Below are 27967 nucleotides of genomic sequence, written 5' to 3'. Positions count from 1 at the left end.
TTAAATCTGTCAGTGGCCAAAATAAACAGAAAAGAAGAAAGGCTGCTGCACTCAGAGCATGGAGAAATAGTAATGATCAACAGTTTCAACACCTTCCCTGTAGAGACGGCAGTAATTACGTGGTAATTATTGGCTGCAATTTCCTCTTATGTAAAGGGACTAGGTTACCTTCTTCAAGGATAGCAAATGTAACTTTGCTTCCTTCATGCAAAATCGAATGGAAAATGCACTGACTGAACACTAACAGGAGTTGAATCGCTTTAAAGACAGTCTTTCAACAGCAGCCACTTGTTGGCATCCATTAGAAACCATTCTGCACTGCTGTAATCCAGTACCTTATTATCGCTGCTGTCAGCAGAGTTGGTTCCCTTGCTTGCCATCATAGAGGAACAGGGGCATAAACAGCACGGGAAGAAAGAAGCAGAGAGAAAGAAAAAAAACACAACCACTTACTTGATATTGTCAAGACATCCAGATTCAGGTTTCAGTATGGCAGTATGATGAAACATTTTATAGAGAGCAATCCCAAGGAAGATAACATTAAGCTGCAAGAAGAAGGAGAAAAAAAAAAGGCAACATGACATGGCAGAATGTGATAGGGAGAAATCGGACTTTTCTCTGTAACAGTCTCAGTCTCTGTAACAGATGAGTTGCTCTAGAAAATTAGCTCTCACTACAGTTTTATACAAACTGAGTAACAGAAAATTGCCAAGTGTTTTATAAGGTGAGCCAGCCTGCAGGCTGTGGAGCAGGGATGCCACAGCATTACAAAGCTGTGGAGCAGTGTATGTTACCGATATAGGGCTGGTTCCAACATCAACTGTAGAGCTTCAAATGACGTTATGGAAAATTAAAAACAGTTCTCTAATGGCTCATATGTGTCTGAGAGGTATACGCTTGTGAAAAGTCTCTCAAAGCTTCTTGCTTAGCCAGTCTCATTGAAAGCAAACCAAAAGGTAATTTTTTCTGTGAATTTACCTTTTAAATATGGTGTAGTGGGGGAGATGGGCAGGGAAATTATTCTTGTTGAAGGTGCTTAGCACAGTGCAAAGCAAAACAAAGAGTCTGATGTATTCAGTAAAAGACATGATGGTGTTTCAACACTTCAGTGTTAGTAGGGTCACCAGTTCCTGGAAAGGAGTTCCCAAAAGCCCAAACCAGGGTTTCAGACATAATCAAAAAGGGAAGATATCTTTTAATGAATGCATTGTTTGAGAGGAAAAACAAACACAACAGATTTGGCTTGTGGTGCAGTTCCCTCCCTGGTGTGGAAGGCTGCTGAAATGTTCCCCAGTGGTAGGAGAACCAGAGACAATGTCTGTATTGACGTGAATGCCTGGTTCGCTGTGTTTGCCAAACTCCAGTCTATTCAAAACAAAGAATGGTTTATTTAAGCCATATTGTAGTGATTAAAGTATGAGAAAACTCCAGCTGTCTCTGAAGTTGTGTTCTTTACCTTGTTGCTGTGGTAGCTGATATGCTGGCAATGTGCTAACTGTAAAGTTGCAGGCGTTTCAACTTCTACCGGGGAGGAGATCCCCCCCTTAAAATCTCTCTTCCAGTTTTGACTTTACTGCATCCCCTTCACCTCAGATCTCTTTTTCTGTGTGATGCATGCAAGGGTTTGCTCGAGTTCCAAAGGAGGGACAGTGGGTGGCATCCTAATAGGTTGGTACTTCTGAGCCATCTGACAGCACAAACCAAGCTGTCTACGCACCTGCTCCGAGGCAGTGCCCGCAGTATGTACTACATGCCCTCCCCTCCCTGATTTGATCGAGTATTTCACCATGCAAAGAGCCTCCTGTAACGAGCCTCTAATTGCTTGTGCCAGGTGGGGTCACAGAAGAACATGCCTTTCTCAAACTAATCTGTGTAAATTAAAGATACAGAGTAAAGGGACAGCAAAAGTTTTATTTCTTGACCTGAGAGATGGAGTAGTTAATTAGGAGTTCTTACCATAATTATCAAGGTCGCTGGTCCTATAAAGCTCCAAATGAAGTAGGTGTCAAGTCGGAGCCAACATCTGTAATGAAACACAGGGGAGAGAAGGCATTCAAGGACTGCACCCAGGACATACATCAAGAGTGAGCGAGTGACAGAGAAAAATGTGAGCTGCAAAACACACCGGTGGGAGACAGGAAATATTACATTGCTTGTTCATTTAAATGCTGAATTATGTGCCCGATTTCTGACAGTGCTATTGATGGAGTAAGATAATTACCTCTGGAGGAAGCAGGGGGAAAATGGCACAAGGCCTGTCTGCTCGGGCTTTCTGTGTCCATTGAAAAACACCTTAAAACATTTTATTTTAAGGAAGGGGTCCGATGAGTAGCTACAGAGCCTTTTTTTGCTTTAAGCTCAGCTTTCCTCTCCAGCTCTGATGCAACACAAGCTGTCTGTCAACTGTCAAGTGAGATGACATTTTTTCATCAAGCTGATCAGAGCAAATTTGGTGCAAACAGGAAGCATGATTTTGATAACAGAAGGCTGAGGTTTAATTAGATTCAGCAACTTCCCCTTTAGAGTATTTTATTTCCCTGATCCTCCAGAGTGTTTTGTTTCTACTAATGTTTTGAGCATTGCATATGGTCCGTGTGATCCCATGAAGTTGATTCATGGCCTAAAACTAAATTATTAATCGTTTAATTTCAACTGCATTTAATACTCCCCCCATTTTTTTCAGGCCCCTGGGAAATTATATTTCCATTCCTAGTTCATTCCAGGCGACAGGAAGATAAAATGGAAGTGACTGGTTACAAGACAGATGAATATAAATTCTAAGAAAGTTTCACATGATGTTTAAAAAAATAATATCTTGTCGTGTTTGCAACGCTGCAAATCACAGCTCCATTTATACACAGAAGACTAAGAAAGCGTAAAAACACTCTTACAGTAAATGTCCGATGAAATTTCATAATTAGATAAGTGACAGGAACTGTATATATGAATTTATCATGGCGGAAGAGATGGCAATTCTCTCAAATGACAGCTCTATGCACACATTGAATTTTTCCCCTTCCAATGGAATTTAAATAGGCAGAAGGGTCTGTGCCAGAAGCCCCACAGCAGAGATCAGCACAGTCTTCTGCTGAGAGAATAAAACATGCCCTGAACCTCAGTGACCGAGAAAAGTCAAGATATGAATAAATTCAAGGCTGTAGATAAAGCTTCCCACTTCCCTCCCTGAATGTATAAATTTCAGGTCTCCACAGTCTCAAAGATGTACCAGTATTTATGGTCATGCCAGCATTTATCACAAATTAAAATACAGGCACTTCTGTGACTGTCAGTCTTGAATCAACTCTGCAGCTTTTCACCAAAAAAACTCAATGAGACTGCATCAGAATCATAACGTGCAAGGCAAACTGAGAGATCTTCAGAGTGACTGCACGGAAATCTTGTTTCTTCCACATCTGTGGATGTTCAAGGTGATTTAGACGCAGCTGGTGATGGAGCAACGTGAGTGACTTCAAACTATTTGAGCCTGATTTCCTATAGGAAAGAATTTATGTGATCATGACATCTGTGTATCACTCATAATAACACCTGAAATGTCAACTGCAAGTAGATTTGACAGAGGAATAGAGGTTTCAGAATAATGAAGTACCTGTAAAGAGTCCCCTGCCACCAAAAAAGATATCTGCATAGCAGCAGCTCACACACTTCAGGGCATTTAAGTCTTAATACCTACCCCATCCTACCAGAAAAAAAAACAAAACAAAACAAAAACAAAAAACACCAAATCTGGTGCTTATGCCTCAGCTGCGAAATACACATCAGGACAAATGCAGCCTCACAGCTTTCTCTCACTGATATGCACGCTGAGTAGACTGTGTGTGGCAGAGGACTCTGAGGTGGCTTGCTTTTGTTTTAAAATTACAATATTTTGAACTTTTTTGCAGGTTCATCATCCAAATCATCTCCCAGCCCCTGCTGCACAGGTGTTGGGAACGTGGTGAACTGCAATTGCCAAGAAACTTGGTTTTCCTTCAGCATAAAGTACAAACCAGTTTTCAGAAAGCCAAGGCAAGAAGAAAGGCATAAAGTTTCTCTTCATTCCTTAGGACAGTAGAATCATAAAGGTTGGAAAAGACCACTAACATCATCTACTCCAGCTGTCAGCCATCACCACCATGCCCACTAACCATGACCCTAGAACATCATATCCTTAAAACACACTGGCTAGCCATGTGGTCGCATTTGATGTAATTGGTTCTTATCATGTTTAGATTGAGACATGGGGAAAAACTGCATCCATTTGCTTAAATCTGAGCCCTCTGGGAGAGACTCCAGAGCCCTGGGCTTCCCCATGGCCCCCAGGCTTGTCAGCACCTGGCAACAAGGAGCTCAAAGATGATCCATTGCATTTCTCCGAGGTTGCTTTTGCACTCTTGCTTCCCTGCTATGCAAGTCACAACAGCTTCCTCATGTAGAGGTCGCCCACACCTCCAAGATATTTTCTTCATCTGTCCCCATCTGTCTGCTCATCAAGATATTCATAGAATCACAGAATCATGAAGTTTAGAAAAGACCCACAAGATCACCCAGTCCAACCATCCACCCATCACCAATAGTTCTCACTAAACCATGTCCCTCAACACAACGTCCAAACATTGTCATAGCTTGGTGAAAGCTGAAATGCAGCAAGATGAGAGAAAAGCTGGGCCAGCCTGAGCAAATCAGTGCAAAGTAACTAGTTCTTCCTCAGTGAGCCAAATGAAGTTTCTTGTTTTCCCCTAAAAATTGGTCCCCTTGCTTGTAGCGCACAATGCAGTGACGATGGAGGTGTCCTGTGGATGAGAAGCAGCACAGAAGCCAGGTCAGTGCATTCCCTGATTTGTTCTGCAGGCAGGCAGAGGTCCTGCACTCCAGCTATATGGTGCAGATGCTGAGCAGAGCAGTCCCATTCCCGTGAGAGATGGCCTCATCTGAGCAAGAGCAAGACCCAGCTTGCAAAAACCAGAAAAGGCTTTCTTGCCTCTCTGCATGCTTCAAATGAGGTGGTGTGATTTTTTATTTTAATATAAAAAATTGCCTTTCAATGAAACTTCACATGACACTCAGGCAGCTAAACTGCAAGCTGTAGGGTTACGGCTAACCTACACGGGGATTCTAAAAAGCCAGTCTTTTTGTGGTCATTGGCAAGTGATGCGACTTTGAGTCCACTTAAGTCATACCTCATTAAAAATGCAAATTAAGAACGAAACATCAAAACACAGGCATCCCGCCAATTCTGTTGCAGAGATGTAAATTGCTAATCAAACAAGTACCACACTGAGCTTTTCTTCCCTTAAAGACAAAACCACGCACACAATGAGCTGCATAAATGAGCTCCTTGAAACAAGGAAGCAATCAGCCAACTCACTTCCAAAAGTTGCTAATCTTGGGCTGCCGGGTTACTTCTGACCCCCCATGCACAGCTGCACTGTGAACATGGACTTGCTTATTACAAGTTTATATTCTGCTGTCATTAAGCAAACAAGCTGCTTCAGGGCTCAGCACAATGCAGAGCAGATTATCCACACATCCATGGATGTGGGAAATGCTCAAAACCCCATTACTGTCTCGAAGAGTCACACCAGCATGTTCAGCGCTGTGCTTGTAACGAGCTCCGTGCCATTGCTTTTCTTTACTTTTTAATTTCCTCCCTTTCCACAATGACAAGTCACTATATTCACCTAAAGCTTTTCCCAAGTAATAAAGACCACAAGGAGTTTACTCTATTTTCTGCATGAAGAGAAATCAAATACTAAACTATCCCTGGTGTGTATTAAATATAACCAATAAACAATCATTAGCTGCCATTGGACCATAAAATTTGAAGAGCCCTAACATATCATGTTGTTCATGGGAGTTCAGCAGTTCGTTTCACATGGCCATGCAGCCTCCTCGTCTGTGTGCGGTAATGGGATATGTATGCGCAGGATGTGCCTTCCAAGGGTGCAATATATGTTCTGCTTAACGCAGTCCAGCATCCACATTGCTCACGCTTCCTCCACCAAGTACCCAGAGCAAACATTGAAAATAAAACAAGTTCACGGAGCCATCCATGACATACTGTATTGTTAGAAGCTATTTTCCAGCAACATTAACATGCAAATAATGTTGGTGGCTGGCTGATGGAGTTGGAGGCTGTGTACATACACCAGGCTTTCATTTTGCTGTATGACAGCTGGATTGCTTACCATGTACATCCTGCTTCATAGCATACCAAAGAGTGGGGAGGGAGAGAAACAACAGAGAGATTCCTGGCACAATGAATTTGATCACCAGTGGATGAATATACCTACAAGTACATTTTATAGGATATATTGAGCCATTCAAAGCATAGCTGCTCTCCTCTGAGATTTGTAATAGGCATTGATATAAAACCCAGGATAGTATGGGAATATGGAATAGTTTCTGATTGTCAGTTTGGGATGGCCTGCTACTTGAGCAAATCTTCTCAAAGGGATGTTGCTAAAATCCATTACTGAATTTTTAACACAAGTAATTTTTGCACACTAACAACTGCAAATGTTATTTTTCCTCTGCATTTTGCAGCGCTGCCCACCACAGTGCTCGACATCAGATCCAGGCAGGAGATGGATGGATTTGGTTAACACATAGGACAGGGCAAATGGTGTAGCTTTATAAAACTGCAATCCCAGTATCTTATTTTTCTGTAGCAAAATCGGAGACACGGACATTTAAGACTCAGCAGCTGATCTGTTACAGCCATTAGATTGTGATGTTTGCTTTCAGTTATTTTTAAGACCTCAGATTTTCTTGTGCTGCTGAAAATAACTGGCGAGTGTAAGAAACGTCCACTTAGAAGTTAACATAAGCACTGCTGGAATCACTTGTGGTCCCCCAACCACAGTGCTTGCAGTGGAGATTCCTGCTTTGCACCTTTGCTTTAGAAATGACAGTCAGAATGACATGAGATGTACACTGCTGAGTAATTTGGGCAAAAGGGACCATGGCTCAGCTTGCTCACACAAACAGTCCCAACTGGCCTGAATGGGATGGTCTTTTAATGCAATCACTGTGCTACTGCCTAGTTATAGCATCAAATTAATTAGCCTAAATCCCCTAATATGGGTGGTTTGAACTGCTCTTAAACAAACAAAAACAAAGAAAAGGAAGAAAAAAAAAGAAAGGAAAAGAGACAATGCCAATTCTTGGCATAATTAAGCGTAAGAGGGTATCATCAGAGGGCAGCTACTCCAAAGCGTCAATATGAACACCTGGGCAGAAAATCACAAGCACCAACTGACGAAGAAAGAAACAGAGAGAGGAATAATTGCCTGCTTCTGGCTACATAATCTGGGCACAATGGCTGGGTTTAGAAAGGGAAATCAAATCAAGAAATCCTACACGGGGTGTCTAAGCAAATCTTTCCGAGATGTATGAAGGGTGGCACCAAATGCCAGGTGAAAAACAAATAACACTAACAGCTCCATAAGTCCTGCTTAAACAAATGCAATAAATAATGGAGGGAGGCAAGTAATATATTCCAGAGGATGTTTTACAAAACCCGGCAAAACCAAGCAACTTCTTGCAATCAAATTATGTATGCCTGGCATATAGTTCACTACAAATTCTAATCAGTTCTACCCTTCTAATAACATTACACAGAAAAATACATCATCATCCATCAACCAGATGGAGCATGATAGTTATACAAAACATATTGTATATTTTTTATTTTCCACTATGAGAATGTGATAAAATTGTGCAGACTAGAATTAGGGATTATAAATAAATATTTTAGGCTCTATAAATCTCTGTAAATATTTATTTGCAAAATATTGTATATACATGTTTAATCACTAAAAGTACTACTTCATGCTGTGGGGTGGGAGAGAGATTTTACTGGCACAGGCTTTTGACTGCTGCCTTGTCAACACAAAGACAGTAAAGTTCTGTAGTTCACCTCCAGCAAATTTCAGCTAAACTTTCTGCTTGTACCACTTATGTATAGAAATATTTGGGCTAGGAAAAGGCAGCATGTTCTATGGAGGTTGTTTATTCTGCTGTGCTACAAAGAGGAACATTTGCACATTTAACGGGAATGGAAATGTTTCAGCAATGCAAAGCTGCTCTGGTGCTTTATAGGAGCTGTGGTTAGGTGCCATGTGTTCCCACGCTACAGACAGACTGCTGCATGCAGGTAACTGCAGCTCATTTGTACGTAGTTTGTTAATGCAGAGCATCAAGAGAGACTCTACATAGACAGGAGAGATGCAAATCAATCAAATGCCAATGCAGCGCTACTGCCTCATGTCCAAAGGAATACCCTGCATTTGGGCAAATTCTTTTACTATAAGAAATTCTAAACACCCACCAGGTACAGAGCAACGTGTTTGGTGGTAGTTTTCATCTCAAATCAGCACGAGAATTGTTCTGCTGCTACAAGTCCTGCAACAGTAATGCTGCAGAACACACAGGCAAACAGTGTTTCAAGGTAGCTGGGCAAGCAAACCTGTGCTTCATCATCCTGGTGACAACCTGAAGGTGCTGAACAACTAGGCTGCAAACCAGACTGGTGGAGACAGCAGATACAAGGGAGCATATCAGCTGGCCTTCTAGGGATCTGGACTCAGTCTAATGTGTTTGAGGCTCACAGTGCCCCATAGGGGCCACTGTGAAAAGATGGGTCTCAGTAGAAACACTACAGGAAAAATAAATTTGCCTTCTGCTTCAGCAGAATGTTTCAACACCTGATTTAGTGGGGGATTATATATCACTCAAGACAGGATGTGAATAGCAGAGTTGATTGGGGCAAAAAGCAGGAGGCGACTGATGGAAACACTCACAACTACTACAGGAATTCCAGAAACTGTAATTGGATCTTCTGCTACCTTTTCTTTAACCCTTAGGCCTGTCAAAGTAGGTCACACTGCTGGGATAAATTGGTAAAGTTCCCTGAAAATTTACTCCCCCTTGCCCTTATCTGCATGAGCTATTTCCTTTCCACAAAGTATGACACATAGAAATTCAGGTTGCTATTCTCCCACTTCTGGAAGGAGCACGATGCAAATATGCACCTGAGATGAAGCCCACCTGCTGGCACAGTAAAGTTCCACTGCACTACAGCCTTGCTTCTGCAAGAACTCAGGTTCATGTACACCAATAAGATTTTCAGGAGAAAATTCTGCAGTTGGTTTTTACGAAGTATCAACTAATGCCACACTCTGACCCAAGCTATGCTAAAATAGAGCTTTAGAAATGTCACTTGTTCTTTGCTATGTGTGCCTTCAGACTGAACATTTTAAAATGATAATGGAAAGGCAGCCTGACAAAGGAAATTAAAAAAATAAAATAAAATTATAACATCAATAAAAATGCACCGTAAGTGCTATTGTAACAAAGCTGGCAAAGAAAATCCAAGGCTGAATTTTCCCTCTGTTTTCTATTAGATGGTGTTGTATGAACATCTAAATTGTGCTTTGATTCCAGTTTCAGCAATGTTGAAAACATTTAAGAATATTCATAATGGTAAATGATGTCGCTGCTCTGATTCACAAAGAACATAATGCACTCTACAGTCACCATCTAGCTGAGCCTCCAAGCAAAATAATTTGATAGAACACTTAATAAAGAAGAAAAAGCAATGTTTCATCACGTAAATGAGAAATACCCTTTGGTTAGAGAAGAAGAGTGACCTTGTTGATACCAAACTGAGACTTGGAAGAGCTACCTCTGCTGATGTTACAGATGATGCAATGAAACTTTCCGCAACAGAATTTCCCAGGAAAACACTGTTGCAAATCTTTACATGGTGGGGAATTTGTTCTGTATGATCATGAACTGCACTGGGAGAGAGAGCTGTGCCTCCCAGCTGACAACTGCCTGCACAGCATCCTTCACCTGCTGCATCCCAGCCTCCTCGCTTCCCTCTGTCCTCCCCTCTCCCATCCTCCAGCCCAGGTCCAAGTAGAGCCAAACCCCACTCACACTTTGTCTGTGCCATAGCTCCGGTAGTCCACTGCTGCTGACACGGCCACGATCAGTGCAGGCATGCCATAGCCAACCAAATAGAAGTACTTCCTCCGCGAGTGTTCACTCTCAAAAACCTCCACCAGCATGATGTAGAGCTGCACACCTTCCAGGAACATCCAGGTGAAAGCCGCCAGGAAGAAGAAGTGCAGGAGGGCAGCAAAGACAGCACAAGCAATCTGCAGACAGATTTAAAAAGAGCCAGAGAAGGTGTTTGTACCATACAAACTTAATGTAACACTCAAGTTTACACGCAAACATGTTCTCACTGGGAGGTTTAATAAGAATGAAGGAGTTCTTGTTCTCCCATCTCCAGTGTAAGAACATTTTCTCCACTTTGAAAACAGATATATGAGCTATTTTTAAACAGACACAACTGTATGTACAAATTATATTCAAAGATACAAAAGCAGATATGTACATACTTAAGTAAATAAACACAGAAAGATGTATATAGTATAAACAGCATAAGCACATTTGTACAACCTGCTGATTAAACATATGGACACATACTATTTACAAGCAACGCCCCTACAGCCTCTAAAATGAGAGCAGGCCTTTTCCATGGCTCCCATGATTTTCAAGTCAGACCCTTGATTTCAGTGTGACTCTCTGGCTGTTAACTCCAGGGTATGTGTGGGTATACACAGATTTCTGTTTCTGATTGGTGTGTGTGTTGACAGACAGAGTTATGCAGGCATATATGCACACAAGTGTGCAGGCTGGATGACTTAACTGCCCCAGTGCACTGGGATTTGTCCATAGATTCGCAAAGGCTGTTTCTACTCCTGAAGTCTCTCCACAAACATCTTTGCCTAGGCAACTTTCCAAATGTCAACTTGCCCTGTGAATATCCTTGGTGCTGTGGACAGTCTGACATGCACCAGGGGCTTTCCAACACAGCAGTTATAGGCACGATATTATGGGAAGGGATTTGAGAAACAGGAAATACCATGAAAATGCAGAATTCATTCCAGTGGTAGGAAGAAGGCCTTTTCTTTTTAAAAACAGAACACCAGCATGCATCCCAGAGTTAAATAAATGTGAAAAGGCACTGCTTAGGGAGCAACTTTTTCCATCCATCTAGCAATCTCAAGGCAGCTAATACAAGCAAGTATCTTGATCTCCTTTCAGTAACCAGGATGTGACTTCCAGTTGATAACCTCACCCTGCAAGGGTTCAAACAGGGTGTAAAGTAGCACTGGAATATACCCCACTCCAAGGTAGAACATTCTATATGCAGTGAGGTGAGAGTCTGCACGGGGAACAGAAAGCGTTTTGCCTCTTACCGGCTGGTCAGTCCGGTTGATGCCAATGAGAAAGAGAAGTTCTGCTACGAAGAGGCTTATGCACAAGTTCTTGTGAATTGTGTTGCGGTCACTCTGTAGCCCACGGAAGAAGCAGAAGGTGAAGATGCAGATCAGGAGGCAGACAAGTGACAGCAGGATGCCCACCCAGGTGATGAAGTCCAGAAGCAGGTCATGCACTGCGTCGCTGTGCTGGAGATAAAACAACAAAAAGATCATCAGCCACATACTGTATAACATCTAATCCATCCCAGGCAAACAGTGGGGTTATCTGAGACCCTCAGACTCATCAAGTCATGGCACAATGAAGTATAACTAATGAAGGATACTGAGACTAAATGGACCTAGACTTGAATCCAGTAGCCTGAAACTCATACTCCAAAATGTCTGGCAAACTACAAGCACCAAAACAGAATTAGACCTCAGAATATCCTAGAATTAACAATGTTTTTGCTGAAAACATTGAGATATCATAGCTAGTCTTTAGTGCAGCTCCATTTTTCACAAACATGGCAAAGAAGAGGATGTACCGTATAAAGAACCATCAAACACTGTAATTCAGGAGTAAAAATGTTTCATACACAACACTGTGGAGTTGACAACCACAAGTCTGTTAAAACCATTTAACAGTGAAAGAAAACTCTTTACACATCTGCAGACACATATGAGCTTGAAGGTTTTGGACAGAAAGAGAACACTTAAATGTCTTGTCTTCCTTTTCAATGGGGAATGAGAAAGAACATTTTTCTTTTTCAAGACCTGGAGCTATATTTTAAAACTCCTGGGAGGTCAAACTGAGCCCTAAAACACTCCTCATGTAAAGAAGACAAAAAAAAAAAAGAAAAAAAGAAAAAAGAAAAAAAAAAAAAGACATCTCTTTTCACACGACTTTTGTTTTAAATTCCAACAAATTAAGAAAGCTGGGCAAGTGGGTGTTTCGCTCGCTTATAACACATTTACCCCAAACCATGCAAGCATGGCCATTGCAGTTAAGTAGTCCAGCAACAATGTTTTGCAAAGTGTAGCACAGGTATGCTTTGGCTCTGCTGATAAACATCTCTGGACTGCTCCTGAGCTTGCATTGCATTTGCTCAGCAGAAAAAAGAGGGGATAGTTCTGAGACTCTAATAGTGAGGGCATTCCACCACCTTACTAAGGCTGTAAAACTCACCAGTAACTCCACAGATTTCCACCAGATGTGGTGAAATTAGAGATATCACTACTTAGTAAAATGTAAATAAGAAATGAGAAATACATGGCAAGTCACAAAGTGTCTGCTCGGGACTAAGTGGTTAGAATCAAAGAGCTGAGGGAAAGACTTTCTGGAAGTCTCCAGGGCCTTTTCAAAAAGACCTGAGAGCCTTGAAACCCAGCTTTGTGGTCCACCAGGCTGCGTTATAAATGGTGTTCACATTTCCCTCCACTTCTGGCATTTTGATGACTTAGGTGTTATTTAGACTGGCAAATACAATAGTGTCACACTTCAAAAAGCCAGGACAAACTGGAAACATTTTCCTCCCTGTGGGATAAAAGCCTATGACAGATGGAGGAAAAAGGTGATTAATTTATCCATTTTCTTTGCCTGCCTGCCAATGATAAAGCCACATCAAATGTCAGGCCTTTCCTGATATACACTCTGCTATGTCAGCACCCGTGAGAAACAACTCAAATCTTTCAGCTCTTTGGCTTTATCAGCATGAGTGATAGGCATCAAATGATAATGAAAGATGGGGAGTGACTTTCCCTTCCATCTCTTCCATGCTGGAGGTTTTCTTTCGAAGGAGACTCCCTGGAGGAGGCAGAGAGATGAAGTCTCATTTCCCCAAATGCTCTTACAGAACCTTTTGAGCATTTCTGATATTGAAGGAGCTAGGTTTATCAAGTACAGCACTGAGGCATGAAATCCTCGTGCGCTTACTGCTGACCATGATAGAAATGCCTGTTCCATGCAGCTCCTCCAGCATCCAGCAAACCAAGAAGACTAAGTGCACGTTGTTTTCCTGGTGGCCACACATTCCTGTATCTGTGTCATTCCAGCTCATCCATCCCTATTTACTCAATGCAAAGACATGCTAATGCAAACCTTGAGCCTCTCAAATCATTCTCTTTTTCATCTGAGGCTGCAGAGGAGCAGCAGATAACATCTCCCTGAACAGCCCTGCCAGCTCACCTAATCAGAGGGACCTGCCAGGCAAAAGTGACAGAAGGCTCTGGGACTGAGAGAGCAGGACAATGCTGCTAATGTAGGTATAGGTAAGGAGACAACAACCATGAGGGCTTTGGAAGAGTGAGTGACAGGAGGCCAGTGGCACAGACCTAAAAATTCCAAGGTACAGCTAGCCTAGCAAAAGGAATACTCGGGGCTTCTTCCCATACATGAGACAAAGTTCAGAGAAAAGCTGCTTTCCAGCCTCTTGTCCTCCAATTTGTACACATAACCAGACTTGCTCCCTCCCTACTGCAGAATCCAGCACTTGCTCTTGTTCATGTGGACCAGCCCTCTAGTTTGTCAGGATCTCTCTGCAAAGCCTCTCTATCCTCCAGGGAGTCAAAAGCTCCTCCCAGCTTAGTGTCATCCATAAATATACCCAGTATACCTTCAAGTCTAGGATCCCAGTCAATGAGGAAAAGGTTAAAGAGAACTGGCCCTAAAATTACTACTCTACTTTCTAATATTAATCATAATGATAATACTGATTTCATGTCCATAACATCCATCCCTGAAGTACTGGGAAACAACAATATAAACAACCTCTCCATAATTACAACTTCCGCCCACCCTCAACAAACTTGCCAAAGAACAAACAAGGAGGAATAATAACAATAAACTGGGAACAAGAGCAATTTAAAAATACCTTAGGGCAAAACAAACAAACAAACAAACAAATAAATATAAATTGTAGCTATTCTTGTAAAGTCCAAGAGAAGAAGTGAGATGGACTGATGGATTTCAAAGGCTGGATGTGTTCCATCCATTGGGAACACCCAATTTTGGGGGTCACAGCAGAACCCCCAAGGCAGTGAGGTCTAGACAAGCACTGGTGTCCTTTTCCTGGCAGTGTCACCTGCCCCTAGGCCAGAAACATCCAGAGCTTTTTACACTAGCAACTCCAACAAAAGGGCAGGCCACTTTCCTTTTGCTGGAGACCAAATCCTGCCACTAGCCATAGAGAGTGTGCCAGTCGCAGGAATAATGTAGAAAAAGGAGGAATTGAGGTAATCACTCCTCAATAGTCTGAGATCATCCTTGCTATCAGCTGTGATGCTGCACGAGAAATATGGTAGCAATGTACCTGGTTTGCCCAATTGGCATGAGACTTTGCAGGGGTAAGTATAACAAATAGTACACTGACATTTTGTGCCTGGGTTGCAATATCTAAGCTCATTCCCCCAACCACCGAAACACACAAAATAAGCACATCTTCTCTATATCCTGCTCCTCCCCGACACTGTTCAAGCATTTCCTGACCAAGGACAAAATAGCTTTGACATATACACTAATGATATCCTTGTAGAACCCTGCAAACCCTAAGGTCCTTAAAGCATGTAAAGCACATCCAAAACCATCAGAGTGCTGATAACAGTCAACCTTTTCTTCTCAATAATCTCCTGAAGATGTCGGCAAGCAGAAGAACCCATGGGACATCCCAGATGTCATGACAAGGATCAATTTCCCGACAGAATCAATCAAACACCAACTTGCCCAAATGTATTATGGCTGCCAAGACCTGTATATCAAGACTTCCAGAGCCCCTTATGCAAGCCACTGAGTTTTGTTACTGCTAAAGCCATGCTAGCTTTAAAGGTAAGCTGACACATGGATTATCTTCAGCATAGGAGCAATCATTAAGTGAACTGCACAAAAACTTCCAGGTGGATACATTGCTTTGGATTCAAAAACTGCAGTGCAGGCTTAAAAGCAGCAAAGTTTGCAGTAACACTGTAAAAATATACATGTAAAAATATTCTCTGTTACATAAGTTGTACATCTGCAACTTGGGGAAGAACCTGACCCCAAACTCAGTGAAGGAAATGCTTTCTGGCTTTGGAATAAAGCCTTTCTTTTGCTCAAGTGGGACCAAGAGCTGGTGGGAGAGAGTTCTGATGGAAACCTATGCAGGAGGAGTTACAGGAGCCCCAATAGCCACCACAGTGGATGAACAGGCAACCGAGCCATTATCCAGGCTGTGAAATCAATGAGCAGCTCTGGCAGCGCCGGCACAGCAGAGCTGAGCTAATAAAAACAAATCCCAGGGAATGTCAGCTTATGACAGAATGGCTCTCCCCGAGATGAACAGCCATTTCCTCCCTTATTAAAAGCATCAGTAGAAGAAAACAGCAGCCAAACCAAGCTGCCGGCAGCAAAGGACACATTCCTTTGCCTAATCTGTCCCTTCAGGAAAGGAAAGAGTAATATGTTTGGAGGTGGAGGAATAAGCAAGCAGTAAATAATAACACAGTGTCGTCAACTCGCTCAGATATGACCACTCGGTGCCCAGCGGGAGCTGGCAGTGCTGGGCTGGGCAGAGACCCAAGTGGGACAGATCTGAACTCCTGCGCATTGCTGCTTCTGCAGCTTCTCAGATTTGCAGCTCTCCAGAGCCATTTAGGCTCTCTCTGCACTCTTTCCCCATCACTGGTGTCAAGAGAGGATTACTGCTGCAGCCTAGTTGTAATGCTTCATGGCAAAGCACAAAGGACTTAACTTTACAAGCAAATGGTTTTGTAGATATGCCAGAAGTGTCAGCTGGGCTTCCTGGACTGGGAGGAAACCCCAAGGGTTCCTGGACTTCTTAACAGCACTGCTTGCTGTGGTTATGCAGGCATGAGAGGTTCCAATGGGGCTTTCCTTCTGCTGTTGCCAAATGGGACATGTGCCGGGGCTGGGAAGGGGGGAGAGGGGGCTGTGGTGGGGGGTTGTCCCACTGCTCTAGAAATCATCCTATCTTTCCTTTCCAAAGATGCACCAAGGGAGGCAGCTAGTCCTATTCTGCTGGAATACAGTAGCCACCTAGGTGTGCATTCCCTTCGTGCTCTGCAAAGGCAGCACAACTTTGCCCTGCTTTCACAGACACTGTCAGAACGTAATCCAGGAATAGAGCCTGATGCCCCCCCTGAATGTCACTGGCTTCTCACTATCATATTTTAAATAAGGCTCTGAATTCTGAGCACTCGTGCAAGGTGGTTTAGCTGCCAGAATAATGTGACACAGGGGCATATACAAAGGGAAATGGGTACAGATCTCACCTCACCATGCACTATAAACCATGCTGTGGATAGGGTGCATGGCAAGAGCCCAGGAGCAGTGTCACTGCTGACACTGCTGCAGCTTTCCTGTGGCAAGTCACACTCAGCTGCATGATGCAGGTGAGGAGAAGTGGTTTGGATCAGTAATAGCAACATTCTGGTCCTCTCTCATGGTGGCTGGTGTTGGTAAAGTGGCACAGCTCTGCTTACTCATAAGGCATTTCTAACCCAAGAAAAAAGACATAGCAGTGGTGCTAAGCTCACAGTGTAGATGTCTACACAGCCAAGCTGCTGGCTTGTTAACTTGAGCTCACAGAAAAATCTGGTCACAGCATCATCAGTTCCTGCTCTAACACTGATGGCCTTAACCAGCCCAGCTCCAGGAGAGCCGGGATAGGGCTACACCATACCACAACCTTCCCTTCAGTCCTCATATATATAGCTACACCTTCCAAGATGAGGAACAGCACAAGCTGTGTGGCATCTCATCCCCCTTTTTCCCTGCTTATTCTTTAAAGAGCCAAAGCATAACCTTTCCCTCTCTTTGTTCATTCCATTCACCTCTTTCAAAAATGACATTTAAACTGGATGTCAAAGAAGAAACCCAAATGGTTGAGACACACAGGAACTCTGCAAAAATCAGCCTAAATATGATCAAGGCACAACAGTCTCCTCAGTATAAGGAGTTTATTTGGGGGAGGGTAGGATGAAGCGGGCATAGAGACATACGGACCAAAGAGATGGCCATGTAGTCAGAGATGAATAATGTGTTTAGAAGTCTAAAATCTAATCAAGGAGGAGCTTGCTTTAAACATCACTCTCACTGAGAAAGGAAGGGGATGGCAATACACAGGATGAGGCACAGTGCTTGTGAATGAGAGCTATTTCCAGTGTAAATTTTAGGACAGAGGATCAGGAAACCCTGCAGTGTGATGCTGTCCCCACTCTGTGGCACAGTTCCTTACTGTAGATCTAGCCACAGCTCATGGACCAGAGACCCAAGAAGGATGATATTAAGTAAATAAATACCCACTGGACTGGGAAGGGAAAAGAAGCTATGGTTAATGAATTGCTGTGCTCTCAAATTTCTGGCACCTGTAAGCAGAGAACTAAGAAACCAAATTAAATAAGCTGCAGCTTCCAGCATTCAGACTCAATGTTTTTGAAGGCAGGCTCTAATTTTTTTTTTTTTTAAGCTGAACACTCTGAAGTTGTTACCTGAGCACATCTGGGCCAGCAGTTCAGGGAATGCACAGATGCAGACCATCAAGAAGTCCGATGTGGCAGAGCAAGGAATAGTAAGACTGAGCTACAGCTCACTTCAAAATGGTGTGCGTCACACCAAGAGTTGGGAACTCAAGGAACTCGCTGCAGTGATTTACAGTCCATCTACACAAAAAGCTCAAGGACTACTACCAGATATACCACTCTGAATTGACCCTGTAGGCACAGATTACTTGACCTAATAGGTTTCCTATCGGTAATTTCTGTGATTCATGATAGCTCAGTCAGAGAGTATGATAGATTTTCTTACCAACAAGGCTTGTGTAGTTTTCTAGGGGAGGCTACACAACTGCTAACAGTATTTTGCAGGTAAGACATTCATAAAAGCAGAAGCATGCAATATATAACCAGATGTGCATTTTACATCTCCTTATTCCTGGAGTTCATTGGTGTCACAGATTTCATTTCATAACACAAACTCAAATACAGCCGTATTTTGAATTTTAAAATCCCACTGAAGACGAGTAGATTCAATAACTTTTCTGTTTAATTAAAACAGTTCTTATTTAATAACATTACAATAAGTAACATAGTTCTTTCTGAGAACTCTTTTAATGGTACAAAATAATTTGTCTTGCAAAATTCATCACATAATCGTTCCAGTAATTTAATTCTGCAGTTAAGTGTTTTTGCAATCCTGCACCCGCTTCTGCTTTCATTCACTGCTGTTTAATCCCACAAGTGCTAATATACAGTTAAGCCAGCACTGCAATAACTTCAGCTTGCTCTTTATATCTGAAATGGCTGTATCGCTTTAGGCAATAGACCACTGTATTCCATTTAGACTTCATATATTTTTATTTCTTTCTTTCCTCGGCTTGCTTTCCATTCCCCAAATAATTAGCATGATGTAACGTGTGTGGTATAGAATAACATCTGAAAGCTTCAGATTAATTGCAACTGTTAAAACACCTTTATTTTTTGCCCTTTTCCTTCCTCTTTATTTATTTATATACTTATTTAAAGAAGAGTAAGTTCTGGCACTCACTACACACTGATAAGCAACATTTATCTACCCTAAGGTACCTTTGCTTATTCTGTTCTGGGTGTTTTTTTTAATTGCATTTTTCCACTACCGCTGAACTTGTTTTCTGGCTGCATATTTTTCCCATGGTACACTTAAGATGCAACTGCTATAATTATTATGATGCAAAACACAAGCTCATATGAAAAACAGTTTGTAAATTTTGAAGAGTAACCATGAAGCAATTACATAGGAAGAATGACTTATTTAACTACTGGCTTTCCTCTCTTGGCATGGGAACTACAATGTTTTTATAGAATTTAAGGGTCATAATGATTATTTCACTGATACAAACAATAGATAGATATTTAACACAGACCTCATCTACATTAAATGTATTTCATAATTTAACAAAATAACCACGAGACTGCAATAACACAGGCCAAATGTACTTCCCAGCTGATGAAAACAGTGATTTGCTTCCAAGCTGTAAGTTCTCTATTCAAAGAGAGGTTCTCATTTTCCCCAGAAAATTGTCCAGAAGGGCAATTTGGACCACTGTGGGTCCAGAAGGTCAACCCTCACTGGGAGGATGCACCAACAGGTACAGGCACATGGCTCTTCCCAGCAGTTCTAAGTCCTCCCTGCGTGCATAGTAAGCCCTTGGGTTTGGGCACTGCTGTTTACCATAACTAAATACATTTGTCCCAGCCCTGGAAAAGAATATATAGGGCAGGATTTTTCTAGACACGCCTTTTTCCACAGCCACCATGCATTCTAGCCCAAAGCTACTTCCAGGGAAGCTTCCAAGTATGTCCAAATCCCTATGTAAATAATGGGAGGCCTTCAGTTTGGGCACATAAACAACTCTGGGCCCAACTAATTTTAACAGTCAGAAGGTATCTTCAAAAGTAAAGTCTCCTCCTCTTAACTTGGAGTCCTATTAAGACTGGAATTGATCCCAGCAACTTCTTCTCTTGAAGCACACCAATAAATCCCTGACACCCGTGGTCAGCCAATGACATTTTCTGCTCCTTTGGACAAAGACATATTGCTGTTTCGAGTTGAGAGCCACATGGCCATCAATCATTTGCTCAGCAGTGCTACCTCCCAGCTCCGCCTTGCCACATACGCTCTGCTAATAATTAAATCCCAGTCTGTAACTCCCAGAGCAGCCACCAAGGTCTCCTCTGGAGAACATGCTCTTTTGCCATGCAACCAGGGAGGAAGATCATTCATGAGCAGAAGTGACACTTGTCGGATTGGTGCTGGCTTTTGATTAAGGAGCAGGAATCAGATGTCCACTCCCCGTGACATGCAGTGTTCAGTCTCATTAGGTAGGGTGTTGAGGATACTCATTACAGCAAAGGAAGCTCCTTATGCTTCCAAAAATCCACCAAACTTAACTCAGTAAATCACAGATCTTAATTACAGGAGAAAATTGTTAATGTGGCAAGAATTTCAGAATATCATTAATAGTGCTTAGGACAGTTTCATTTAGGGATGCTAGCCCATTGTCCCCAACACCACTGTGAGAGGTCCTGCATAAGCATGCAGCATCCTTTCCCCAGGGACTGTCCTATCTCAAAGACAACCTAAAAGGTTTCAGATGCACAAACGGCCTTTTTGTACAAGATGCAAGACAACAAAAACACGCTAGAGCATGCCTGCAAGAGATGAGTGTGAGTCAATGGATGACAACAATTCCCATTTATTTTTAAACCACTACCTCTCCAAAGCAGCAGGTTTTCAGCTAGAAAGGTTTTAAAACTCACTGCAGCAGTATAAGAAATGTGACACATGTCACTTCCCAGATTTGCACTGAGATAGCCAGATGGCCAGTTCCACCAGCAGACCAGAGGAAGATGGTAGGACAAGGAAGAGCAAGGTGATGAGCAGCTAGACAGAAGAGTTACAGATGTTTGCAGGATACCCACCTGCCCTCACCCTCAGACTGGCATGATCACTAAAAGAAACATGCCAGGAAGCTGTCTGGTTTCATCAGAATAAGCAAAGTGAAGCCAATTTGGCTGTTAAAGCACTGATACTTTGGCTGCAGCCAAGCTATAAAACATGACCCAAAAGTCTTGAGAGCAAACATCCAGAAACATCCACAGGGAGACAGCACACTGCCTTGGCGCTAAGGAAGCTTCCAGCTGCAGGTGTTTCCAACCTGTTGGTTGAGCACGGGCAAGCAAGGGTCTTGCCTTCTCTTTCTGCAAGATGAGATAACACCAGCTCTACCAGTCTAATGAGGTTCATGTGAAATGCCATGCAGACAAGGCTGACCTAGCTGCAGTTTGAGAAGAGGCTTGTTCAGTTCTAGCCTGTATCTGCACCACGCAGTACAGACCATGCTTGTTCACATCAGTGGAGTGGAAAGCTATCTGCATTTCCCAGGTGCAACCTCTGACTTCAGTGACTCAGGTATATCTGTTAACTTCAGGCAGGTGATAAGCAGCCGTACATACATTTCTTGTGAAGATTCAAGCAATTATGAGAAACTGGCAAAAACATTTTTAAACTTCAGAATACTGTTAACCTATAAACACATGCTCTGAATTGCCCATTTCTTTGGACAACTCCTAGGATATCTCCATAGTCATTTAATGGCACAGCTCCTCGACTGGTAGTGATTCCTGCAGAATACTAAAGATACATAATCCTGCAGCAGCAAATCTATTCTGTTCCTCTCAGCTGGACCCAGCTGTTGTGGCAAATGAGCTGCCAGGCTCTCATTTCTTTTTTGTCGAGCTTTGGTCATGCATGACAGTGCTTTAATATATATTTTACTTTAGCTTTTCAAATTCCTCTTCAGATTATTAAGTGAAACAAACATATACAAAGGAATGATAGTGGAAGACTATTTAAGAAAAGGTATTTTAAAACCATAACAGCTTTTGTGGTTATGCAGCCGTAGAAGTGGCTCTGAAGTGGCTTGCCCAAACAGAAGCCCCTACAGGATCTAGCTCAGAATGGTCAATTTAGCTGCAGTGCAAGGCACACAAAACGGAGACAGTGCAACAAAGAAAATCATGAGGCCAAAGTCCTTCAGGAATCAGGGCCTCCTCTCCGCAAGTGAAATTGTTTTCAAGTAAGGACAGAAAAGACAGCTGAGGAAATGAAAGATAACTCAAACATTGTCTCATTCTTGACAAATATCCCAAATGTGCACTCCTCTCGCCACTACCACCATGAGGAATGTTTACTTTCAGGAACAAATTCATTAGCCACAATGGGGCTACTCATATGAGAAACCAGTATTACAGCAAGGAGGTGGTGCAGGCAAAGGAACTGACTGATACATACCAAACTTAGGGGATGCAAAATTGAGACGGGATGGTATAATGAGCTTTTTTTTTATGTGTAGCTTGCTGTCACATTGTGAGACACAAAGAATGTATCTTTCTCCCATAGTTGGTGCCTGGAAAAGATTTTTGACTGCACACATGCACCTCACAAATATGTGCAGAATGTATTTCCAGCTGCTGCAAGCAAGGCACCCAACTCACACCCAACAAGGCAGTCTCTGCTTGTTCCTGTTCCACCATGCAGGTGCTTGCTGCTCCCTGCTGGCACAGCTAGTACCCTGGGAGCAAGGATCCAGCTAGGATATGTTCTGGGCCAGTAATGCAAAGGACGTGTGGAATCAATGGCCAGTTTTTGCTCACCAGTCATCTGCTGTTCTGAACTGCCCATGCCAGGAGATCAGTGCAGTCTTTGCACAGGTGTGACTGTCTACCTTTTCACCACATAGCAGAAAGAAGATTGACATGAGATAGTTTCTACCATTAGAGTTACCGTGACATAGCAATTTCCCTGTTCAGCTGCCCTTTGCAGTAACAACATGGTGTTATACTGGCAACTGTTCAGGGCATTGGCAGCCTGTGAATTTGCAAAGCCTACCTTAACTTCTACATGTGCCATCAGGACCGCAAAGTTGGTTAGGTGATTGCAGGAGCATGTGGTGTGCGTCTTGTTAGTTGTCAGGAGGCGACATCCTTGGGTGGACCAATACCCAGTCATGGTACGCTTAGTGTAGCTCCAGAATGAACAGTTTGGATTGAAATTTTCTTCTGACTGCTGCAGGGAAGCAATGAGTAAATGCAGTAAAATGATAGGGTTTCAGAGATTTCTAAACACATTACCTTTTTTTTTTTTTTTTTTTTCCCCAGAGGCACTTTGTAACTCTTACTCTTTAATTTTAGATAAACAATCAACAATGACTTCGAAGTCAAGTATTACTTGTCAACACCAGAGAAAGTTAGGTTGTTGCTGCTCTCATTGCTAATACAAACTTAGTTCTTTGTTCTTGATTAATTTCAGACACAGACTAAATTCAGCTCTTCAAAACCAGATTGCTTCATTTGCATTGCAGAGCGGAGAAATTAATTGCTTTAAGCAATCAACTTTAGCAATGACTGTGCTTGGCTAACAGGAGTGCTAGCTGTCCTTTTTCACCGCAATTCCACTTTCCTCTAATATCCCCTGCCACCATGATAAAATAATATTATGGCCCATTCTAATATATTGTTAGCTTTTAATTACAGAATGACGTGTGTCAGCAACTGAGCAATGGGCATCAGCTCAAAGGAGACTTTCTTTACTTTTATTAATGCAATACAAAAGAGACATTCTCCATAAACAACTCAAAGCGCAGAGGAACAAATGTGTAATTCAAAATCTAATCAAGGACTGCTGAGGGCCTCAGATCAGCAAACTTTTGTGGTACTTTGTAATAGAAACAGAATTTTTTTTTTTTTTTTAAAAGGTTTTCAAACTTGCTCACCTTGATATGCTTGACGGTAAAGACCACGGGATCAGCTAGATAAACCTTATTGCTGAACTCTTTGTTTATTGCTGCCGTGATGACAGGGGAGTTGACGATGACGGAGTGATTAGTAGACATCGCTTCGGTTCCTAATTTCATGCTAGCATTCTCCGTGGAGAGATAGGTGCCCAAGTTGTTGTAAAGCACAAAGGCCACCCTGATTTCACCTATAAGAGCAGTACGAAGTTAGATATTCACGTCAGTGCACAGGCTTTTGTTTTTGATGATGAATTTCTTCTCTGAATGTTTTTTTGTTTTGTTTTGTTTGGTTTGGTTTGGTTTGGGTTTTTTTTTTGAGAAAGCACGGAAGAATCAAGATGTGGTGTATGAAAATTCACCTTCTCCTGCTTATACCAGTGAGCACCATGAAGTACACCAACTGGTCCAAGGATGAAAAGGCAAGAGCTGCCACTGCAAAACAAACTCTTGTAAGCAAACACATTGGAGAAGACAGACAGCAAAGGTGAGCTTATTTTTTGCATCAGTAGAAAAACTGACTCCAGAGAAAAGAGGCCAGGTGACACATTTACCACCTGACTTAACACTATTCTCCAGGCAACGCTTGGGAAACGTACTTCATTCTGGCCTGCCATAGAGTTGCAGTGTAAAACTAATTTAGTCCAGTGCAAGCTCCATTAATAAATCAGGACTACCTCAGAGAAGTGTGAGGTCAATTCTGGGAGAAGAAATCCAAAACTTTCCAATACAATTCCAATCTCACATGAAGAGCAAAACAAAAAAAGCAAAGCAGAAATTTGTCAATCAGATAACCCTCTTTCCATAAATACCCACCACTAGGGAACCTGCAGAAAAAAAAAACACACTACCAGTAAACTGTTGGTTTTTTTTTTGTTTTTTTTTTAGCTGAAATCATCCTGTTTGCTTCCTGTTTTAATTCACAGTCTTCAAATAAGAATCAAATGTGATTAGTTTGCCTTATAAATATTAGTTGTGGGGAATATTTTTTGTTTCACTCCAGCTTCTGCAAAAGGTGAAGCATTGATGACTCCAAAGGTTCTTCCCAAGCTTAATTTTTCCATGCTAATTTCTTTTCTGGCTCTTTGGCAACCTCTAGGTGAATGCCAAGCTGATAAAAATTGATGGGGCTCTCTCAGTTTGACCAGAACTCCACTGATATACTTGGAAATCAAGTCTTTTCCTTCCTTCTGCCAACACAATTCTCTTTCCCTATAAATCTTCTCCAAAGTTCACTAGTGAAATGCCTGTCCCACTAGAATTTTGCTGCTCATCTTGGGTTTTACACCAAGTGTAAAAGAAACACTCTTCTTTAAACCCTGCACTTAAAAATATCAAAACCCGTCAAGGAAGCCAATGGCAAAGCTCGCTTTCTGAGCCACTGGGTCAAATTTTTCTCTCAGCAATTGTCTGAACTTTTGGCAGTTTTAATGCATCTAGTTTGGCTGTAATGCTGTCCTATTACTCTCTGTAGAGATCAAACTCTGCAGTAGAGTGCTTTTCCCCTACATACAGCTTAATTTTAAAAAAACAGCCATCACAGAATGCACATTCCTTGCAGAGCAGTAAAGTCACCAAATGAAGTATAAACTTTAAAGGAACTCATAAATAGGAGCATGTCAGTCCCATCAGTAGAAAGCCTGGCTGTTTAAAGTTAGCCTACAGTGAGGCTGGAGAGATCAACAAATGTATCTGCTCACGTTTCTGATCTGGAAATAAATGACTAGACAGCTTGAAGACTATTCATACACACTACCATCTTAAATTTATGGAATATTAGTAGGTACAAAACCTTCGGAGAAAAAGGCACTTCAAACTCATAACAGTTAATCAACATTTTCTGCCACGTTGGCCCATTATTCAGATATGCTGCTATTGTTTCTTTCCTTTCCTTTCAGAAACTTGCATTTTTCTCATACAAGCCTCTTACTCCATGTGAAGGCTCCCACAGCAGATAACAGTAGTTAAAAGTACTTCTCTGGATGCAGCACTGTGCCCCAACAAACGCATCATGTAGGGATCTGGTGTATTTTTACCACTATATAATGCTTTTGAAGGCTGTCAGTCACTTGGCAACATAACACATTTCTTGTGAACCAAGAGCCTGGGCAACTGACATTAACATGTATATATGTTAATATGTAAATATTAACAGAATGATTAATACTACAGTTATAACTGGTTAAATACAAAACAATAATTGCAAGCCATTCACAAACAATGCCTGAAGCACAACTGATTTAGAAGGCCAGCATGGCCAGAGGTGCTGTACCTACCATTTCGACCATTTTGTTTCAAGGTATTTGCCGAAAGTTGAATGGCGCTCCCATGGCCCGTGTTCTGGGGAAACTTCAGATCTTCTAGATTGCCATCTGTGCTTAGTCTTGCAACTTCCAGCTCTGTTTGCAAGACAGACCAACAGTAACAAAAAACACTAATGAAAAAAATCACCTACACAATACCTGAAAGTTAAAAAATGGTGTACAAGACCATCTGAAAGTAGAGGAATCCACTTACAAGGTTTCACACTAGACTCTTTCTTTTTAAATCTTTGCCCCGAAGAAGTTTTAGATTTAATTAAAAAAAAAATCAAATAAATTCAGTACTCTGTGGAAGACAAAAGACAACTAGTTCTTGTAAACAAGAACCTCAGGATATTAAGGACAACGGTTAAAATGAAAATCTGAAAATGCTAGTTCTTTTGCCACTGGCGATTGGTACTTTCTGTAAATGTTATCAGTGCTTGGGATCTGTTTTCATAGAAGAAGAAAGTTGTTCTCATTTTACATATGCACAGTGGGAGTGCTGGTGCTTTCCATCATGCTTGTTTTTTAATTAAAATCAACAATCAGCCAAATAAAGACACGAATTTGTATGAAATGAAACACAATTGCATTACGATGAACCATCTCCCTGTGAAGCAGTGCTCTCAATGTGCTAACACAGATTTTGCACTTAAAGCCAGGAGCAATAAAGGCAGTTTAGGTGCTCATTTCCATGGCATTTCAAGGACAGGGAGCTATCTTATTCTTTTAGGCTCTTTTGGAAAGACTTCTAAGTTTTCCAGACCAATGGCCAAGACACATCCAAGATTCCTCTCCAGTTAATGTAGAGCCAAGACTGAAGTCAGGTTTCATAACCCTTACTCTCCTTCTGGTGCTCTAAGTATGTACGGGCTGTCTCTTACGGATATTGTCGGTGTTTTCACGGACAATGTCAGTCTTCAGCAGGTTATCAGCCAGCACGAAGGCACTGTCCTCCACAGTGTCAAGCAATTTGGTGGCTGCACGTTGTTGTTCACTTGCATTCAGGTCCCTCCAGGCATTCAGAGCCTGTGGCTGCAGAAGGTTGTTCACCGTCTCCACCATGGCCTGCAAAGGAGAGGAACTGAGTAAGAAAGGGCTTGAGCAAACCTAGAACACCTCTGAAAACTCTGACATATGCTCAGTTCCCTTCTCAACACACATAGGGACAGGACAGCACCTCTTTCCCCACCCACCGGGGCAGCCTACAATGAAGCTAATCATCATTTATTGCATTAGATGAGAGCGAGAGGAAATCTTGATTTTACTTGATTTTCAGCTTCTGTGATCATCAGCTCTGAGCTCAGATTAAGAAGGAATTAAGAGTCAGGGGTGCTGGAGGGGGTGATGTGGAAATCCCTAAAGAAACAGGCAGGAAAATAGACTTCAAAAGCTATCTGTGAAGCAAGTTGCTGCTATCTGCTGCATTAAGATTCAGAAGCCAGGCTGGGACACCTGTGGAAGTTCTCTAGTATCCATCTACAGGGGTTACACTCCTTCAGAGCATTTCTCACCACATAATCTCTAACAGGCTGTCACAGAGACACAGAAACAGTTAAGTTACATCCCTTCATCCTTCAGGTGCCCATAGAGATTTAGATAAGACGCTCCATTTCAAATGCCTCAATTTGGGAAGGAGTCAGCCATCCGGCAGGCCTGCTCCACAAAGAAACACCTCCATTGCCAGCTATCACTGACTGCGTAAACCAACCTTCACTTTAAGATGAAGCTGCCACTCTCAACAATTTTCTGCATGCTGAAAGCATAGGCATCAAACCCACAGCTCTGTTTTTCAAGACAGACAGTCCCACAGGCTTTCTACATGCTGCAAGCGTAAAGGATACTCTGTGGGTCACTTTCATGGAAACACATCAGTTTTTACTCCTGTCTCTAAACCCACCCACAAGATGACGTATGAAAAGAGGACGCAGCATGGCCCGCTCTCTAGCAGAACCCTAAGAAAGAGCGTTACAATGGCAGCGCAAGGCACAGTGAATTTAGGGCATCCTGACTCGCCCTCACCGGTCACAGTCAGATACAAATGTGCAGAAAAAGAATAAAATCACACTGA

General features: G+C 42.2%; 1 protein-coding gene across 29 annotated transcripts in view; it reads right to left on the bottom strand.

The window, feature by feature from the left end:
* ADGRL3 (adhesion G protein-coupled receptor L3) overlaps positions 1-27967 on the bottom strand; it is a 493084-nt gene that overhangs the window by 52917 nt on the left and 412200 nt on the right. For 23 of the 29 annotated variants that reach the window (XM_015276460.4, XM_015276462.4, XM_025149811.3 and 20 more), the window contains 8 exons: positions 26781-26964; positions 25870-25992; positions 23576-23784; positions 22693-22869; positions 11274-11483; positions 9943-10163; positions 1957-2023; positions 454-545 (listed from right to left, as the gene is read on the bottom strand). In XM_015276460.4, the coding sequence (XP_015131946.2) occupies positions 454-545; positions 1957-2023; positions 9943-10163; positions 11274-11483; positions 22693-22869; positions 23576-23784; positions 25870-25992; positions 26781-26964 (1283 nt within the window). The remainder of the gene's footprint in view (positions 1-453; positions 546-1956; positions 2024-9942; positions 10164-11273; positions 11484-22692; positions 22870-23575; positions 23785-25869; positions 25993-26780; positions 26965-27967) is intronic. The other 6 variants (XM_040699448.2, XM_015276451.4, XM_040699439.2 and 3 more) reach the window with 1 other exon arrangement.

The sequence above is a fragment of the Gallus gallus genome, chromosome 4 (assembly GCF_016699485.2).
Source record: "Gallus gallus isolate bGalGal1 chromosome 4, bGalGal1.mat.broiler.GRCg7b, whole genome shotgun sequence".
Taxonomy (NCBI): domain Eukaryota; kingdom Metazoa; phylum Chordata; class Aves; order Galliformes; family Phasianidae; genus Gallus; species Gallus gallus.
The sequence above is the reverse complement of the archived record's forward strand: the minus strand, read 5'-3'. Positions and strand labels throughout refer to the sequence as shown.